This window comes from Babylonia areolata, chromosome 26, assembly GCF_041734735.1.
Source record: "Babylonia areolata isolate BAREFJ2019XMU chromosome 26, ASM4173473v1, whole genome shotgun sequence".
Taxonomy (NCBI): Eukaryota; Metazoa; Mollusca; class Gastropoda; order Neogastropoda; family Buccinidae; genus Babylonia; species Babylonia areolata.
The window spans coordinates 46,279,457-46,297,375 of NC_134901.1; the positions used below are offsets into that span (position 1 = coordinate 46,279,457).

At 42.8% G+C, this 17,919-nt stretch overlaps 1 protein-coding gene across 5 annotated transcripts in view; it reads right to left on the minus strand.

Annotated features, from left to right (window-relative positions):
* The window catches only part of LOC143300231 (kinesin-like protein KIF28), a 111,676-nt gene that overhangs the window by 56,743 nt on the left and 37,014 nt on the right, over positions 1-17,919 (minus strand). For all 5 annotated transcript variants that reach the window (XM_076613814.1, XM_076613812.1, XM_076613810.1 and 2 more), the window contains exons 9-17: positions 16,796-16,982; positions 16,038-16,190; positions 13,690-13,787; positions 13,138-13,235; positions 10,176-10,326; positions 6,235-6,310; positions 3,454-3,554; positions 1,342-1,547; positions 337-479 (exon numbers count right to left, since the gene is read on the minus strand). In XM_076613814.1, the coding sequence (XP_076469929.1) occupies positions 337-479; positions 1,342-1,547; positions 3,454-3,554; positions 6,235-6,310; positions 10,176-10,326; positions 13,138-13,235; positions 13,690-13,787; positions 16,038-16,190; positions 16,796-16,982 (1,213 nt within the window). The remainder of the gene's footprint in view (positions 1-336; positions 480-1,341; positions 1,548-3,453; positions 3,555-6,234; positions 6,311-10,175; positions 10,327-13,137; positions 13,236-13,689; positions 13,788-16,037; positions 16,191-16,795; positions 16,983-17,919) is intronic.

Genomic DNA, 17,919 nt, shown 5'->3' on the forward strand with positions numbered 1-17,919 from the left:
CCTACACAGCATGAAACTCCAGACTGAAGCGTTCAACTTCAGAACACACCAGTAACGCTTCAAAGTTTGTCCTACACAGCATGAAACTCCAGACTGAAGCGTTCAACTTCAGAACACACCAGTAACGCTTCAAAGTTTGTCCTAAACTCCAGACTGAAGTGTTCAACTTCAGAACACACCAGTAACGCTTCAAAGTTTGTCCTACACAGCATGAAACTCCAGACTGAAGTGTTCAACTTCAAAACACACCAATCAAGCTTCGAAGCTCCATCCACACAACACACAACTAGGGAAGAACCCCCACCCCCCCATTTCCACCACTCCTGACTTGCTCACCGAAGAGGACGCGGTCATGGTGACTCAGAGTGGTCTTCCCTGTCAGCGGCATTCCGTTGACCTTGATCTTGGCCCCCTGCACGGCCGGCTCTATCTCCACCTCCCCTTTGCGGTTGGTGATCACCGCGTGCTGCTTCTGGATGCTGTGCACCGAGGAGTCAATTCCGTTCATTTCAATAGACTTAGACTTTATCTGGATGCTGTGCATCGATGAGTCAATTCCGTTCAATTCAATAGACTTTATTTGGATGCTGTGCATCGATGAGTCAATTCCGTTCAATTCAATAGACTTTATCTGGATGCTGTGCACTGAGGAGTCAATTCCGTTCAATTCAATAGACTTTATCTGGATGCTGTGCACTGAGGAGTCAATTCCGTTCAATTCAATAGACTTTATCTGGATGCTGTGCACTGAGGAGTCAATTCCGTTCAATTCAATAGACTTTATGTGGATGCTATGCACCAACAATTCAATTCCAAATGCTTTCTTTGGATAATGCGCAACAATTCAATTCAACATGATTTATTTGGAATCTGCACACCAACAATTCAATGTAACTCAGTTCAATATACTTTGTATGGCTGCTACACACCAACAATTAAATTCAAATGAAAAATACATTGTTAGGATGCTATGTGCCAACAATTCAGTTCAATTCAATATACTTTATCCGTATGCTATGCATCAACAAATCAACTGAATTCAATTCAAAACACATTATTTGGATGCTACGCACCAACAATTCAATTCAATTCAAAATACTTTATTTTGATGCTGAACACGAACAATTCAATTCAAAATACTTTATTTTGATGCTGAACACCAACAATTCAATTCAATTCAAAATACTTTATTTTGATGCTGCGCACCAAAATTTTAATTCAGTCCAATTCAAAATACTCTATTCAGATGCCATACACCAACCCAAGAGGACCATATTATGACACAAACACCCCATCACCCACCTCAAACCCAAAGAACCACACTGACATAAACACACTCACCTCAAGCCCGTCAAACAGATGCTGGGAGGGGGGCTGGCGTCCTTGCGGCCGAACGTGGTTTTCTCCCCTTCCAGGAAGTGGAAGACGACCCCGGAGAGCATGGGGTCCTCGTTGAGGTTGACCAGGTGGGGGTCCTTGTTGCGCCGGTTCAGTTCACGGCTCTCCTCCTGAGCGATGGCGTCCGTCTCCGTGCGCGCCGCCGACAGCTGGGGAAAACGAGCGACCACGATGAGGAGTCAATGCAGAGTAATGGTCCTTGACATCTTGTCCTCTTTCAAAGGAAAGCTTAGAACCCACCTGTTCAAAACGGACTTTGGAACGTGACGAAGCATAGTCCTCTGTCTGTCTCCTCCCTCCCTCCACATCACTCCCCCCCGTGTCCTCCTCCCTCTATAGGTGTATTCCTGTGGTGTGTGTGCTATGTGGGTCGGTGTTTGCTGTGTGTGTGTGTGTGTGTGTGTGTGTGTGTGTGTGGTGTAATTTGTGCCTTTTCCTGTGATTCTTCATACCTACTATTTGTAGTACTGTATATATGTATACAGATTTAGTTTTTCCACTTCCATGTCCTCATGTGTTCTTGTGTGGTATAAAGCACTATTGTGTATGTATTGTCTCATGTGTTCTTGTGTGGTATAAAGCACTATTGTGTATGTATTGTCTCATGTGTTCTTGTGTGGTACAATGCACTATTGTGTATGTATTGTCTCATGTGTTCTTGTGTGGTACAAAGCACTATTGTGTATGTATTGTCTCATGTGTTCTTGTGTGGTACAAAGCACTATTGTGTATGTATTGTCTCATGTGTTCTTGTGTGGTATAAAGCACTATTGTGTATGTATTCTCATGTGTTCTTGTGTGGTATAAAGCACTATTGTGTATGTATTGTCTCATGTGTTCTTGTGTGGTATAAAGCACTATTGTGTATGTATTGTCTCATGTGTTCTTGTGTGGTACAATGCACTATTGTGTATGTATTGTCTCATGTGTTCTTGTGTGGTATAAAGCACTATTGTGTATGTATTGTCTCATGTGTTCTTGTGTGGTACAATGCACTATTGTGTATGTATTGTCTCATGTAAGGCACTTAGAGCCCATTATATGGGGAGTCTGCACAATATAAGTACAATGTCTTATTATTATTATTATTATGTGTAAACAAGCCTTGCTCTGGTTCCAGATAATAGCAGCCGATCAGAAATGCTGGATGTTATTGGCTGTGATAAAAGACCCCATCATCTACGATAAGCCACCATGTCGCTCTTCCATACGAAACTAGTATTCGCTGGACAGGCGCAATAGCCGAGTGGTTAAAGCATTGGACTTTTGATCTGAGGGTCCTGGGTCCAAATCACCGTGATGGCGCCTGGTGGGTGAAGGGTGGAGATTTTTACGATCTCCCAGGTCAACATATGTGTAGACCTGCTTGTGCCTCAACCCCCTTCGTATGTATATGCAAGAAGAAGATCAAATACGCACGTTAAAGATTTTGTAATCCATGTCAGCGTTTGGTGGGTTATGGAAACAAGGACATACCCAGCTTGCACACCCTTGAAAGCAGAGTATGGCTGCCTACATGGCGGGGTAAAAACGGTCATACACATAAAAGCATACGAGTGAACGTGGGAGCTGCAGCCCACGAACGCAGAAGAAGTATTCACTGATACACAACTAATCCTATAGTTAATGCATCCACCAGCAACGTGGGGGGTAGCTGTTCTGATTTGTCTTCTGTAAAACTAATTACTAATGTAGGATGCCTGTACTGACATTTCCTCTGTAAATTCATTACCTTGTCATCAATATCATCGAGTGGATACACAGTTCTGTTGGTACTACACATCTTAAAATGATAAAACTCACTGTACTGACCACAAAGAGCCATCAGCCATTGCATACATTTTGAAAAAGAAGCTCAATGAATCACTAAGTTTGTTGAAAACATCCGTTCTGGGTTCACAGGTGTTGGTATATTCTACCGCTTGCTTTTTTTCCATGTAGCAATTTTACCACTTTAAATTCAGATATAAATTAAATCATAAACCAGAGGGGCATGAAAGGGAAGAAAAGGAAGAAAAAGACAGAAAAAGAAAAAGACAGAAAAAAGTGCCCCACCTTCTCATTCCAGTCCTCTGCATTCTCTCTCAGCATTTCCTGGTTAGCCATCAGCTGTGCTCGGATCTCTTCCTCCATCTTCGTCTTCATTCTCTCAATTTCTTTAACAAAACAAAGAGAAAAAGAAATCAAAATCAAAACTTTTTTTTTTTTTTTAACTAAAGGAAAAGGAAAAAGCCCTTATTGGCCTGTTTTCATCCTACCCTCGTAAGGAAAATGTACAAACTAGTCCAGGAAATAAAAGAGAAAAAAAGAGGAAAAAATACACAGAGAGAGAGAGAGGGATGTATGCACATGTTCTGCTTGAAGAGCTAATATCCCACACTCACACAGAGAGAGAGGGATGTATGCACATGTTCTGCTTGAAGAGCTAATATCCCACACTGACACAGAGACAGAGGGATGTGTGCACATGTTCTGCTTGAAGAGCTAATATCCCACACTGACACAGAGAGAGAGGGATGTGTGCACATGTTCTGCTTGAAGAGCTAATATCCCACACTCACACAGAGAGAGAGGGATGTGTGCACATGTTCTGCTTGAAGAGCTAATATCCCACACTGACACAGAGAGAGAGGGATGTGTGCACATGTTCTGCTTGAAGAGCTAATATCCCACACTGACACAGAGAGAGAGGGATGTGTGCACATGTTCTGCTTGAAGAGCTAATATCCCACACTGACACAGAGAGAGAGGGATGTGTGCACATGTTCTGCTTGAAGAGCTAATATCCCACACTGACACAGAGAGAGAGGGATGTATGCACATGTTCTGCTTGAAGAGTTAATATCCCACACTCACACACATTTTTCTCCCCCTCCACTAGACCTTGAGTGGTGGTGTGGACGCTAGTCATTTGGATGAGATGTTAAACCGAGGTGCCACAGCACATTACAAAACCCATGGCAGCAAAACAGTTGTCCCTGACAATTTCTAAAATACACTCCAATATAGTAGTCTTCAGTTTTATGTCTTCCACTTTAAGTGATATTAGACGGGGGGGAAAAAAAGGGGGGGGGGGGGGAGCTGGGCGTGGTGGTGGGAACACAATTGGGCAGAGAGTGAAGAATGGTGTGTGTGTATGTGTGTGTGTGTGTGCGCGCGCATGTGTGTGTGTGGTGGGGAAAGATACAGGGCATTGGAAAAAATAAAACATTAAAAGGGAGATGACGGGCGCAATAGCCGATTGGTTAAAGCGTTGGACTGTCAATCTGAGGGTCCCGGGTTCGAATCACGGTGACGGCGCCTGGTGGGTGAAGGGTGGAGATTTTTCTGATCTCCCAGGTCAACATATGTGCAGACCTGCTTAGTGCCTGAACCCCCTTCGTGTGTAAACGCATGCAGAAGATCTAATACGCACGTTAAAGATCCTGTTATCCATGTCAGCGTTCGATGGGTTATGGAAACAAGAACATACCCAGCATGCACACCCCCGAAAACGGAGTATGGCTGCCTACATGGCGGGGTAAAAACAGTCATGCACGTAAAAGCCCACTCGTGTACATGTGAGTGAACGTGGGAGTTGCAGCCCATGAATGCAGCAGAAGAAGAAGAAAAAAAAGGGAGACATAGGCATATAGAAGGAAACGCTAACATCAAACAACTATAACACCCGTTATAAAAGGCGTTCAGCTTTATCCTGTTCGATAAAGCCTGAATTTGCCTTAATCTGATTAAATTACTGAATGTATTTGATTGATTGATAGATTCCGGTTGTTGAATATTATTTATACTTTTATTCAAAACTTTGCTGGTATGCTTCCCTGACTTTGCTCCACGCTGCTTTTTCTAGTGAGCGGTACCCCTCTTGTACACTCCATTATACAGGTGTGTGCATGCTCATGACTGTGCCTTACTGAGTGAAACAGGAAACGAATGATGAATGCACTAAAGGCGGTTCCCAGTTCTACTCTGGTAGTCAGGCTGTTATGCAAACGACTCTGTTTGCAAAGCACTTTGAGTTTGGTCTCGGACTGAAGACAGACACTATGTAAGTATCAATGAAAAAAATGTCAGCGATAGTATACAATTCATCAAAGCAATAGAGTACAGTCTATCACGAGAAACATTTTGCCTCCAAAGCTTTTATCATGAGACACAAAATGATTACACCGAACAGTATATCACAAAAAACATGCTTTTCACCTGAATCCAACTCTACATTCATTACATGCAGCACTCATGATACAGTATCAGCAATAGTGGAGTGATGGCCTAGAGGTAACGCGTCCACCTAGGAAGTGAGAGAGTGCGGTGGTTCAAATCACAGCTCGGCCGCCAATATTTTCTCCCCCTCCACTAGACCTTGAGTGGTGGTCTGGACGCTAGTCATTCGGATAAGACGATAAACCGAGGTCCAGTGTGCAGCATGCACTTAGCGCACGTAAAAGAACCCATGGCAACAAAAGGGTTGTTCCTGGCAAAATTCTGTAGAAAAATCCACTTGGATAGGAAAAACAAATCAAACTGCATGCAGGAAAAAATACAAAAAAATGGGTGGCGCTGTAGTGTAGCGATGCGCTCTCCCCGGGGAGAGCAGCCCAAATTTCACACAGAGAAATCTGATGTGATAAAAAGAAATACAAATACAACTACAAAATACGGACTTGATGACATAATTCTGCAATGCTTTCCTGTAACCATGCAATGGAAAAATCCTGGAGAAGTGCTCATTCACATCCAAACTCACATGGATTAAGTAATAACTATGAAAGCTCAATGGAGAATTCTTGTTAACAAGCTGAGAAAAATTAGAAATCATATGGAAAAAAAACAACTTACCTTCAGGACTCAACTGTCCGTTTGCTGTCATGTCGATATCTCCTGTCAGCTGCTTCTTCAGACGTTCATTTTCTTCCTGCACAAATTTAGTACAACAGTGAGAAGTCCTACACTTGACCCACTCTGCATCGGCACCTCATTACATTTCATTTCTTTGATGCCCAGGTCAACTGTCTGACTGTTATTGGCATATGTGGTTGCTAACCGATGTGAAAAAAAAGAGAAAAAAAAGAAGAAAAAATGCTGGCTGGGGATTTAAATGTGTGCTGCCACCCTGTGCCTGAAGGTGGCAGAGGACTGGACACAGACCACATCCTTGGGAAGCAAGTTCCAGTCACGGACTGTCATCGGGAAGAACGACCCCAGTCTGCGATCTGTTGTGCACACAATACGGGCAGACCACATCCTTGGGAAGCTCGTTCCAGTCACAGACTGTCATCGGGAAGAACGACCCCAGTCTGCGATCTGTTGTGCACACAATACGGGCAGACCACATCCTTGGGAAACACGTTCCAGTCATGGACTGTCATCGGGAAGAACGACCCCAGTCTGCGATCTGTTGTGCACACAATGCGGGCAGACCACATCCTTGGGAAACACGTTCCAGTCATGGACTGTCATCGGGAAGAACGACCCCAGTCTGCGATCTGTTGTGCACACAATGCGGGCAGACCACATCCTTGGGAAACACGTTCCAGTCATGGACTGTCATCGGAAAGAACGACCCCAGTCTGCGATCTGTTGTGCACACAATGCGGGCAGACCACATCCTTGGGAAGCACGTTCCAGTCATGGACTGTCATCGGGAAGAACGACCCCAGTCTGCGATCTGTTGTGCACACAATACGGGCAGACCACATCCTTGGGAAGCACGTTCCAGTCACGGACTGTCATCGGGAAGAACGACCCCAGTCTGCGATCTGTTGTGCACACAATGCGGGCAGACCACATCCTTGGGAAACACGTTCCAGTCATGGACTGTCATCGGGAAGAACGACCCCAGTCTGCGATCTGTTGTGCACACAATGCGGGCAGACCACATCCTTGGGAAACACGTTCCAGTCATGGACTGTCATCGGGAAGAACGACCCCAGTCTGCGATCTGTTGTGCACACAATGCGGGCAGACCACATCCTTGGGAAGCACGTTCCAGTCACGGACTGTCATCGGGAAGAACGACCCCAGTCTGCGATCTGTTGTGCACACTATATGGGCACAGACCACATCCTTGGGAAGCACGTTCCAGTCACGGACTGTCATCGGGAAGAACGACCCCAGTCTGCGATCTGTTGTGCACACTATATGGGCACAGACCACATCCTTGGGAAGCACGTTCCAGTCACGGACTGTCATCGGGAAGAACGACCCCAGTCTGCGATCTGTTGTGCACACAATACGGGCAGACCACATCCTTGGGAAGCACGTTCCAGTCACGGACTGTCATCGGAAAGAACGACCCCAGTCTGCGATCTGCTGTGCACACTATATGGGCACAGACCACATCCTTGGGAAGCACGTTGCAGTCACGGACTGTCATCGGGAAGAACGACCCCAGTCTGCGATCTGTTGTGCACACAATGCGGGCAGACCACATCCTTGGGAAACACGTTCCAGTCATGGACTGTCATCGGAAAGAACGACCCCAGTCTGCGATCTGTTGTGCACACAATGCGGGCAGACCACATCCTTGGGAAGCACGTTCCAGTCATGGACTGTCATCGGGAAGAACGACCCCAGTCTGCGATCTGTTGTGCACACTATATGGGCACAGACCACATCCTTGGGAAGCACGTTCCAGTCACGGACTGTCATCGGGAAGAACGACCCCAGTCTGCGATCTGTTGTGCACACTATATGGGCACAGACCACATCCTTGGGAAGCACGTTCCAGTCACAGACTGTCATCGGGAAGAACGACCCCAGTCTGCGATCTGTTGTGCACACAATACGGGCAGACCACATCCTTGGGAAGCTCGTTCCAGTCACAGACTGTCATCGGGAAGAACGACCCCAGTCTGCGATCTGTTGTGCACACTATATGGGCACAGACCACATCCTTGGGAAGCACGTTCCAGTCACGGACTGTCATCGGAAAGAACGACCCCAGTCTGCGATCTGCTGTGCACACAATACGGGCAGACCACATCCTTGGGAAGCACGTTGCAGTCACGGACTGTCATCGGAAAGAACGACCCCAGTCTGCGATCTGTTGTGCACACAATACGGGCAGACCACATCCTTGGGAAGCACGTTCCAGTCACAGACTGTCATCGGAAAGAACGACCCCAGTCTGCGATCTGTTGTGCACACAATACGGGCAAAATGCAGGAATGTGCCCTCCTTGCTCTTGATGGCTGGTGTTGTAGGAGGTAGCACTTTGCTTTCATGGCTTCCTCCGTGATCTTACACTCCTTGTTACTGATTAGAACATAACGCTAAAGAACGGGGGGAATATAGAGGTGGGTGGAAACTAAGGCACACAGAATAGAGAAGTGTGGGTGAAGAAAGTGATGAAGTGTCTGACTGGTCCAGTGACATCATTCAATTTGATTTTCATAACTCGTAGTATTTCTAAATAAGCCTAGGTAATGAACCAGTTCATACAAAAAAGAAAAAAAAAACGACAACAAAATGTTTAACTTCACAAAATAACTTTGTACAATAAGTAAAAAAACAAACAAAATGTTTAACTTTACAAAATAACTTTGTACAATACGTCAGCACAATCAGTAATGGTGTATGTTCATCAGACAATTCACAAACGAAAAGACTATGCTGTCTGAACAGCTCTTTGTACAATACGTCAGCACAATCAGTAATGGTGTATGTTCATCAGACAATTCACAAAGGAAAAGACTATGCTGTCTGAACAGCTCTTTGTACAATACGTCAGCACAATCAGTAATGGTGTATGTTCATCAGACAATTCACAAAGGAAAAGACTATGCTGTCTGAACAGCTCATCATATCAACAGTACCCTTGAAGCATTGCTGTCTACATAGTGTGGGTCATGCACATAAAAGGCCACTCATATATATAAGTGACTGTGTAACATGTAGCCCGTGAACACAGGTGGAGGAGAAGAACGAGGAGAAGAATAACATTTTGGCAAAATTAAAAATCATTCCCAAAACCTTCATTTCTGGAATCAGTTTGTCCAATGGATTTTTGTGGAGAAGAATTTTAACTGCAAAATCAATAATTGTCCCCCCCCAAAAAACTGAATATGAATATTAACAGCAAAATGAATAATCATTCACATAAGAAAAGGAATGGTAACAACAAAATTAATAACCATTCCTATAAAAAGAAAGAGAATATTAAAGCAAAATCAATAATCATTCCCATCAGAAGAAGAAGAATATTAACAGCTAAATCAATAATCATTCCCATCAGAAGAAGAATGATAATTTCAAATGCAAAATCAATAATCATTCCCATCAAAAGAAGAAGAAAAATATCAACAACAAAATCAATAATCATTCCCATAAGAAGAGGAATAGTAACAACAAAATTAATAACCATTCCTATAAAAAGAAAGAGAATATTAAAGCAAAATCAATAATCATTCCCATCAGAAGAAGAAGAATATTAACAGCTAAATCAATAATCATTCCCATCAGAAGAAGAAGAATATCAACAGCAAAATCAATAATCATTCCCATCAGAATAAGAAGAATATTAACAGCTAAATCAATAATCATTCCCATCAGAAGAAGAATGATAATTTCAAATGCAAAATCAGTAATCATTCCCATATAGAGAAGAAGAATATTAACAACAAAATCAGTAATCATTCCCGTAAGAAGAATAAGAATATTAACAACAAAATCAGTAATCATTCCCGTAAGAAGAATAAGAATATTAACAACAAAACCAATAATCATTCCCATAAGAAGAAGAAGAATACTAACAACAACCTCAACAACCACTCCCATACCTTCAACTCTCGGATCAATTTGTCCAAAGGGTTTTCGTTGATGACGGCCTGGTTCTTGATTTTTTTGGCGCGGTCAGCGTAGCGCAGGGTGGACAGGGTCTCGTCATAGTTGATGTCAGCCGGGGACAGGGCAGCGATCATGATGGTTTTGCTGCAATCACATCATGCACAGTCACAGGAAGAAACTAGTCTGACTGAAAACAAAAAAGAAAAAAAAAAGAAAGAAAAGAAAATTAAAGAAAAAGAAAAAAGATATGTGTGTGTGTGTGTGTGTGTGTGTGTGTGTGTGTGTATCTCTATATGTATACATACTGATCATGATGGTTTTGCTGCAATCACATTCTGCACAGTAAGATGAATAAACTAGTAAGGATAAAAAAACCAACAGCCGCCCATCCCCCCTACGACTGAATCCCCAGCCCTGAAACCCATCTCCCCCCACCCAGCCCTCCACCCAACCCCACCCCTCCTCCCCCTTACCCCTCCTCCCCCTAACCCCCCACGCCCCCAAAACTCAACAACACAATTTCGCAGGAGTGCATTACACCGCACTCCATCACTTCTGACAGACATTATGGTCAAAATTTATTGGAGTAGATTTTTCTTCTTCTCCTTCTTCTCTCTCTCTCTCTCTCTCCATTTTTATCAGTAGTATTACTACTGTTACATGTTGTTGTTTGTAATATGCACCCCCATGTCACTGGGGCTGTAAAGCTATTGACATTACAGTTTTCAGTGTTTGGAAAAAACAACAACCCCCCCCCCTCCCCCTCCCCAAAAACAACAACACAAGTACATGACTATATAGTGATGATGATGGTTTTGCTGGAATAACATTATGCACTACAGTGACATGAATAAAGTAGTAAGGATTTGAAAAATCATAAATATAGCATTCATGATGGTTTTGCTTGAATCGCACTGGACACAGTAACATGAATACACTAGCAAGGGTAAAAATATATGTATATAGCAATCATAATGGCTTTGCTGGAAGAATATCAGGCACTACACTGACTTATGAATAAACTGGTTAAGATCAAATATAAACATACAGTGATCATGATGGTTTTGCTGGAATCAGATTCGGCACAGTAACATGAATAAACTAGCAAGGGTTAAGAAATATATAAGCATAGCCATCATGATGGTTTTGCTGGAATAACATAATGCATGAATAAACTCGCAGGGATTGAAAAATATATAAATACAGTGATCTTGATGGTTTTGCTGGAATAACATAATGCACAAAATGTGAATAAACCAGTAAGGATTAAAAGATGTATGAACAAAGTGATCATAATGGTTTTGCAGGAATCGTGTTATGCACAGTAATATGAATAAACTGGTAAGGATTTCAGAAAATTAAAAACTTCGTGTTCATGAAGGTTTTGCCTGAATCCCATTGGGCACATTAACATGAACCAAAATAAATGTATAAAGCAATCATGATGGTTTTGCTGGAATCATATGCACAGTAGCAAGAATAAACTTTTAAGGATTTAGAAATTCATAAATATAGCGATCATTATGGTTTTGCTAGAATCCCATTGGGCACAGTAAAATAAATAAACTAGTAAGGGTAAAAATATATGTATATAGCAATCATGATGGTTTTGCTGGAATCACATTATGCACTGTATCATAAATAAACTAGTGAGTATCAAACTCTATGTACAGCAATCACAATGGTTTTGTTGGAATCCTGTTATACACAGTAATATGAATAAACAATTAAGGTAAAAAAAAACACCACATGACATATAGTGATCATGCTGGTTTTAATAGAATCCCAATAGGAGCAGTAACCCAAATAAATATGTAATGACTGAAAAAACAAAAAAAAAAAAAACCCCTTTCATACAAAATAGCAGTGTGGATGAAAACAAGGGCAGGTAACAACTGAACAACAACCTTTCCGTTATTTACAAAATAACTTTGCAAAGATCAAAAAAAAGAAAAAAAAAAAAAAGATGAACCCCCCCCCCCCCCCCAGAAACCCTTCACACAAACTGTTATTGGGGGCTGTTTGAATTGTGGCTGACGGGCGCTATAACCGAATGGTTAAAGCGTTGGACTTTCGATCTGAGGGTCTCGGGTTCGAATCACAGTGACGGCGCCTGGTGGGTAAAGGGTGGAGATTTTTACGACCTCCCAGATCAACATATGTGCAGACCTGCTAGTGCCTGAACCCCCTTCGTGTGTATGTGCAAGCATAAGATCAAATATGCACGTTAAAGATCCTGTAATCCATGTCAGCGTTCGGTGGGTTATTGAAACAAGAACATACCCAGCATGCACACCCCCAAAAACGGAGTATGGCTGCCTACATGGCGGGGTAAAAACGGTCATACACGTAAAAAGCCCACTCGCATATATACAAGTGAATGTGGGAGTTGAAGCTCACGAACGCAGAAGAAGAAGAATTGTGGCTGACATGTGTATTCTCACACCATGGCTACTGTCTGTGTCACTGTGTTACCTGTTGTCTTCACACAAACTGTTATTGGGGGCTGTTTGAATTGTGGCTGACATGTGTATTCTCACACCATGGCTACTGTCTGTGTCACTGTGTTACCTGTTGCCTTCACACAAACTGTTATTGGGGGCTGTTTGAATTGTGGCTGACATGTGTATTCTCACACCATGGCTACTGTCTGTGTCATCATGTTACCTGTTGTCTTCACACAAACTGTTATTGGGGGCTGTTTGAATTGTGGCTGACATGTGTATTCTCACACCATGGCTACTGTCTGTGTCACTGTGTTACCTGTTGCCTTCACACAAACTGTTATTGGGGGCTGTTTGAATTGTGGCTGACATGTGTATTCTCACACCATGGCTACTGTCTGTGTCATCATGTTACCTGTTGCCTTCACACAAACTGTTATTGGGGGCTGTTTGAATTGTGGCTGACATGTGTATTCTCACACCATGGCTACTGTCTGTGTCACCGTGTTACCTGTTGCCGCCAAGCGCGTTCTGCAGCAGTTTGGTGAGGACGGAATCTCTGTAGGGGACCATCACTTTCTTCTTGCCTTGGGAGAGCTCCGCCAGTGCCTGAGGACATTGATGATGATGATGATGATGATGATGATGATGATGACATAGATACTTACATTGTGCCTATCCTCAGTCAGAGACCAAGCTCTAAACACTTTACAAACACGGAGTCATTTAAACAACGTTACCAAGATAACAGTGTATGACTTTCAGAAATAATATTTCCTCCAGTTGTTTTGTTTTGTCCCCAAACATAATTTCTTTTTTTTTTCTCTCTCTCCATTCAAAAATGACCATACCCCCCGCCTCTCCCCCCCAAAAAAAATCAAACCCTGTCAGTTAAATAAAAGGTGATGTGACACAACAGCGAAAAGAGAAGAGACAGACTCGGGTCTGGCTATGTGTGGGGGGAAAACTCCACATGAGTGGTGAGTGGTGTGGGAGTAGCGTCACTGAAATGATACAGATGATGGGGAAGCAAAAAAAAAAGAGAGAAGAGCGTTCCACTCACAGAAATGACGTTTCCCAAGGCAGACAGAGACCTGTTGATGTTGGCGCCCTCTTTGAGCCGATCGCCTGTCGCTCCTGTGGAATCGGCTCTCTCCGAACCTGCCCACACAATTCACTTTCACTTTCCTCAAGGAGGCGACACTGCATTCGGACAAATCCATAGGTGCTACACCACATCAGCTAGGCACATGCCTTACAGCAGTATAATAATAATAATGGTATTTATATAGCACTGAATCTTGTGCAGAGACAAATCAAAGCGCTTTCACACCAGTCATTCACACGCATGAATAACTCTAAAACTGTATAAAAACTGAAGACAAGGAAGGGCAGGCAAGGGAGGCTATTTTGTGAAGAGGTGGGTTTTAAGGCCAGACTTGAAAGAGCTGAGTGTGGAGACCTGATGAAGCGAAAGAGGAAGTTCATTCCAATTGCAAGGTCCAGAGACAGAGAAAGAATGGCGGCCAACAGTCGAGTGTTTGAATCTGGTATGTGTAAACAGAGTGGATCCGAAGCCAATCATAGAGAGTGAGATGGAGTGTAGAGGTGAAGGCAGCCGCAGAGATAGGAAGGGGCAGTTTTGTGAATACATCTATAACATAGAGTGCTGATCTTGTACTTTATTCGGTGTGAGACAGGGAGTATAACCCAATGTGCTAGTCAGGCCTTGAGTGCATGCAAATATATTTGTGTACAGATCCAAGTGGATTTCTTCTGCAGAATGTCGCCAAAGGACAATACTTATGTTGTTATGTTGTTGAATTTTTGAGTGTACTAAGTGCATGCTGCACACAGGACCTCTGTGTGTCATCCCATCTGAATGACTAGACACTCAATCTGATTTTCCAGTCAAACACAGGACCTCTGTGTGTCATCCCATCTGAATGACTAGACACTCAATCTCATTTTCCAGTCAAACATGGGACCTCTGTGTGTCATCCCATCTGAATGACTAGACACTCAATCTCATTTTCCAGTCAAACACAGGACCTCTGTGTGTCATCCCATCTGAATGACTAGACACTCAATCTAATTTTCCAGTCAAACACAGGACCTCTGTGTGTCATCCCATCTGAATGACTAGACAATCTGATTTTCCAGTCAAACACAGGACCTCTGTGTGTCATCCCATCTGAATGACTAGACACTCAATCTGATTTTCCAGTCAAACACAGGACCTCTGTGTGTCATCCCATCTGAATGACTAGACAATCTGATTTTCCAGTCAAACACAGGACCTCTGTGTGTCATCCCATCTGAATGACTAGACACTCAATCTCATTTTCCAGTCAAACACAGGACCTCTGTGTGTCATCCCATCTGAATGAGTAGACACTCAATCTCATTTTCCAGTCAAACACAGGACCTCTGTGTGTCATCCCATCTGAATGACTAGACACTCAATCTCATTTTCCAGTCAAACACAGGACCTCTGTGTGTCATCCCATCTGAATGACTAGACACTCAATCTCATTTTCCAGTCAAACATGGGACCTCTGTGTGTCATCCCATCTGAATGACTAGACACTCAATCTCATTTTCCAGTCAAACATGGGACCTCTGTGTGTCATCCCATCTGAATGACAAGACACTCTATCTCATTTTCCAGTCAAACACAGGACCTCTGTGTGTCATCCCATCTGAATGACTAGACACTCAATCTGATTTTCCAGTCAAACACAGGACCTCTGTGTGTCATCCCATCTGAATGACTAGACACTCAATCTCATTTTCCAGTCAAACACGGGAGAAAGGGCGTGACCGGGTGTGACCCCACCACCCCCTTCCTCCCCCACCCTCCCACACAGCCATCACATCTGATGTCCAGTTGGTGTCTGAGTGACCAAGCCAATCTACAGCTGTCCTCATTCCATGTCATTTGTCCTCATCCACCTTCACTGTAACAACTTTTCGTTTGTAACATTTTAACCATGGACGCAGCCGTGAAGTGCAGTCACAGTCCGCTCTGATGATGTTCGCATGGAAGGAGTTAAACAAACAAAAATATACCAACAACCAACAACAAAATGCCTATACAGCTGGCATACCCACAAGATTGATGAACTGACATTTTAACGATGAACGCAGCCATGAAGTGCTGTCACAATCAGCTCTAATGTCATTCATATGGAGAGAGTAAAAAAACAAAAACAAAACAAACAAAAATATAACAACAACCAACAACAAAACACCTACATACCCACCATATTCACAAGATTCATGACACTGAAATTTTAACGATGAACGCAGCCGTGAAGTGCTGTCACAATCAGCTCTAATGTCGTTCATATGGAAGGAGTTCAAACAAAAAGATATACCAACAAGGACAAAACAAAAACACCTACGTACCCGCCAGATCCACGAGGTTCATGACACTGCTTTTCTTGGTCTCTGACCCTGCGTCGTTCTTGATGATCTGGTCGAAGGTGATGGTCATGACGGTGTGCGCACGACTGCTGGTGGCGTTCATGTTGGTCGACGCCACCGTCCGGTTCGATGTGCCTGTCGTGTTGGAGAGAAATGATGTATGTAATGTGAGTATTGTTGTGTTGTGTTATGTGTGTGTGTGTGTGTGTGTGTGTACTAATGTGTGTGTGTGCATGTGTGTGTGTGTTTTGTGTCGGGGGGTGGGGGGGGGGGGGGTGAGGGGGGGGATGTGAGTGGTGTGTGTGTGTGTGTGTGTGTGTAGAGTGGGGTTTGTGTGGAGGGAGGGGGCTGATGGCCATAAAAGGCTATTGGACCATTAACCTTTTCTTAACCGACCTCGCTCCATTTTTTCTTCAATCTCGGAACAAAAACAAACTAAACCTGCAGATCTTGCTACAAAAAAAAAAAAAAAAAAAAAAAAAAAATTACAATATACCCACCCAGCTCCATTAGTTTTTCAGTCTTGGAACAAAAACAAACTTACAAAATCTGTCGACCTTGCTAAATCAAAATATAAAAAAAATCACATCACAAAGAGAAAAAAAAAATCATCACACACAAAAAAAAAATCATCACACACACAAAAAAATCTCATCTAAAAAAACCCAAAAAAACACACACACACACACAAACACCCCACCACCCATGTCCCCCAAATAAAAAAAACAAACCCGCCCCACCTTGCTCCATCCGTTTCTCAATCTCAGCGTAGCTGCCCACGGGGACCTTCTTGAGGTTCTCCACGTAGAACATGCCCAGCTTGGGGTTCTGGCGGACCTGCAGGCCCCCCTTGGGGTTGTCCTTGGACAGCAGGTCCCGCACCTGCTCGTTGTAGATCTCCAGCATGGAGAACGTCACCTCGTAACGCTGGGACACAAAGGAAGCAAAGCAAATTTGGATTCAATTCATGTTGCCTTGTAATGCTGAGACCCAAACGAAACAAATTTAATTTTCTATCAATGTCGCCTTGTAATGATGTGACCCAAACGAAACAAACTTAATTTTCTATCAATGTCACCTTGTAATGCTATGACCCAAACAAAATAAAACAAAAGTATCTTTATTTATGTCAGCTTGTAACCTGGTGAACCAAACCAAACCAAACTGTATCATGGTCACCTTCGTAATGCTGTGACACAAACCAAACAAATCAATTCTATTTTTAATTCTGCATCGCTCTGTAACATTGTGACTCAAACAAAACAAAACATATTTTCTATTGATGTTGCCTCATTAGACTATGACCCAAACCAAACAAAATCAATTTATTTCTATTAATGTCACCTTGAAACGCTGTGACCCAATAAAACAATAAAATAAAACAAATTCAATTTCTATTAATTTCACCTCATAACTCTGTGACCCAAATGAAACAAAACAAATCTTATTCTTTTAACGTCATACTGTGAGTGAAACCAAACCAAACAAAACACATTTAATTCTATGAATGTCATCTTGTGACACTGTGACCCAAACGAAATGAAACACATTTAATTCTGTTAATATCACCTTGTAATACTGTGACCCAAATCAAATCAAAACAAAACAAATTCAGTTCCATTACTGTCACCTTGTGACCCAAATGAAACAAAACATTTTTTTTTTATGGTCAATTGGTAACACCGTCACAAGGAATAACCCAAACAAAACAAAATCCTATTAAGGTCACCTTGTAACACTGTGACCCAAACAAAAAACAAAATGTCACTGTGGTCACCTTATAACAGTCAAACCCAAACAAAACAAAATCCTATTAAGGTCACCTTGTAACACCGTAACCCAAACAAAAAACAAAATCTCATTG